General features: G+C 56.1%; 1 protein-coding gene across 1 annotated transcript in view; it reads right to left on the bottom strand.

Moving 5' to 3' along the window:
• VDBG_08315 (conserved hypothetical protein) overlaps positions 1-2,280 on the bottom strand; it is a gene marked incomplete at both ends in the record, with an annotated part of 2,468 nt that extends 188 nt beyond the window's left edge. Inside the window, 2 exons of the mRNA XM_003001224.1 lie at positions 4-854; positions 906-2,280. Coding sequence (XP_003001270.1) covers positions 4-854; positions 906-2,280 — 2,226 coding nt within the window. The remainder of the gene's footprint in view (positions 1-3; positions 855-905) is intronic.
• Positions 2,281-2,376: the final 96 nt, after the last annotated feature.

Raw genomic sequence — 2,376 nt, 5'->3', positions numbered from 1 at the left:
TACTCCTTTTCCTCCACAATCGGCGAGCCGATGACTTTCGGCACGCTCTCCTCCTGGTGTATGGCCCCCCAAGGCGGAAATCCTCTTCATCCCTAGTCGTCCCGACGCCAAGTCTTCTCGTGGCAGACTCGCCTGCTGCTCGTCTGGCATTTCTGGCATCTCGTCATGGACGGCGTTGTCTGCGGTGTGTCCCTGCTCATAGTTGTTCGCACCAAGCGTCAGTCTCCGACCGCTGCTGATGTCAGTCAGACGCGAGCGGCGCACTGCGGGAGTGGCGCATTGGGTGCACGGCCTGCGGAACGGGCGGCGCGCGGGGATGCTGTCGAGTAGACCAGGGAGCTGGAGTCCGTCACCTCCGTACCCCGTATTTCGGAACAGGAGGCCCTGTTCGCGCTCGCCCATGTCTTCCTTCCGGCTGATGAATGAATCGGCATCGACGTCATCGTCCGAAGAAATTTGGTCGTCAATGTTAAAGTTGGCGTCGACCCGCACTGGCGATATGATCGGCGTGTGCGCCGTACTGTTGAGGGCCGTGTGGTACGAGCTCACGTCGTCAGGATTGCTGCCACGAGACACGACACTGCGGCTCACGTTCTTCGGTGATATGATGGGCAGGTCAATAGACGTGTTCGGCGTGTGACGAGACATTGGTCTCGTGTAGCGTATCGAGCTTGTGCTGGATATTGTGGGCGTGTTTGACGATACCGACCATTGGTTGAGGCTACTGGTTCGGACCGGGATGTGCTCATAAATTTCGTCGAGCCTGATGCGTCCATGAAGAGGGCCAAGGCTTTTCGCTCGCTGGTAAGCGCCCTCAATGCTTTTCCCCCGGGGGCGGACGGTTTGCTTGGATTCTGTGGCATGTCAACTTTATGGTCAGGAACAACATTCTGGGAGCTACTGACGAGGCAGGGACACCGGGGGGTTGGCGGCGGTTGGAAGCTCATAATGATCAACCCAGTCGTCGCTTTCATCTGGTGAATCGTATCCGTCATCGGTCTTGTGGTTTTGGGATTTGTTCAACCGCAGCGGTGAGACAAAGAGCGAGGCATCACTGGGCCTGGGATATTCGTCTCGATCCCCTGCATAGTCGACATGTTGAAACACATCCTCGTGGGTAGAATAGCGCATGTCGTCCATCCTGCGACGGTGCGTCTTTCTGCTCGTCTTCGAGCTGCCCGGCAGAGAATAATTCGTCTTCGCCAGCATGACCGAGTCTCGTGCAAATGGCGCAGACAGAGCTGGTGGTTCAGGCTGCATTTGCGGCAACAGATGAGAATAAATGCCCAGGCCGCTGCTTGTCGACGAGCGGAAACTCGAACGCTGTTCCTTGCTCACAAGCTGGTTGGCACTTCGCGTTGGTTTGTGCATGCTCTTGGGTCTTGGTGCCGTTTCTGTATAGGGCGATGTCGGAGCAGTGGGAATGTATGAGCTTAGAGACTGCCGCCTATCCACACGGTTGGGCTGTGACATGTGGAGGCTGAGTCTTGAAGTGGAGAGCTCGTTTGTACTTGAATACTCTGACGAGGATGGAAAGGGGGGATTCTGGAGGAGCGGATTGACCAAGTCATGGTGAGATGAGCGTCTAGTGGTGCTTCGAGGGTAATTGTACGGCGCTTGTGGCTGGAAAGGTCGTCCATTGTCACCAAAGGTGCTTGTCCAGATGGGTGGAGGGTAGCTGTCTGGTGGCTCGCACGGATTGGTTCCTGTCAGCGCATAAAAGGCTTGGGCCTGTGGTGAGGTCAAATCGAAGCCGTTCTCGCCGAGGTTTCTGTCGGCAACATCCTCGCCGTAGTCTCTTGCTCCTTCGGCCTTGATCCTTGTCTGGAAATGCAGAGGCACATACTGCGACTGCGCATCTATCAGGTCAACATAGCCCTTGCCCGTGTTCATGGTGAGCAGAGAATTGGTTCGAGCACGAGAGAAGGGGGCGGATGGCGCTTGCAGATTATTGTGCAGGGACGTGCCAGACAGGCGTTTCGAGCTGATCAAGGGCGTCTTGTTTGAATAGGTAGAGTCCGTTCTGGGTTTCCGGAAAGATACAGGGGGCGCTTTCATGAGAGAGTTTCTTCGTCTTTGGGGACTTAGCTTTGCCAGGCTTGCTGGTACGTTGGGGGCAGTTCTTGGCCTCTCAAAGTCAATATCTCGAAAGCGTGGCACAAATGGTGCGGGTGCACCACCATCCGAATCACTATCCGGGGATGGCAAGCGTTGCTGGGGCTGCTGGCGAGGCCGTTGCAGGCGCTCGCGGGATGCTGCTGCTGCTCCATTTCTGATCATTGGATACGTCCCTGTTCATCATCCAGTCAACATAAGAACGAGACATGTTGGGAAGAGTACTATACCTCGAACAGGCGGTGACGACGGCGTTGTAGC

Source organism: Verticillium alfalfae, genomic scaffold (assembly GCF_000150825.1).
Source record: "Verticillium alfalfae VaMs.102 supercont1.12 genomic scaffold, whole genome shotgun sequence".
Taxonomy (NCBI): Eukaryota; Fungi; Ascomycota; class Sordariomycetes; order Glomerellales; family Plectosphaerellaceae; genus Verticillium; species Verticillium alfalfae.
This window is presented reverse-complemented; position numbering and strand designations above follow the sequence as displayed.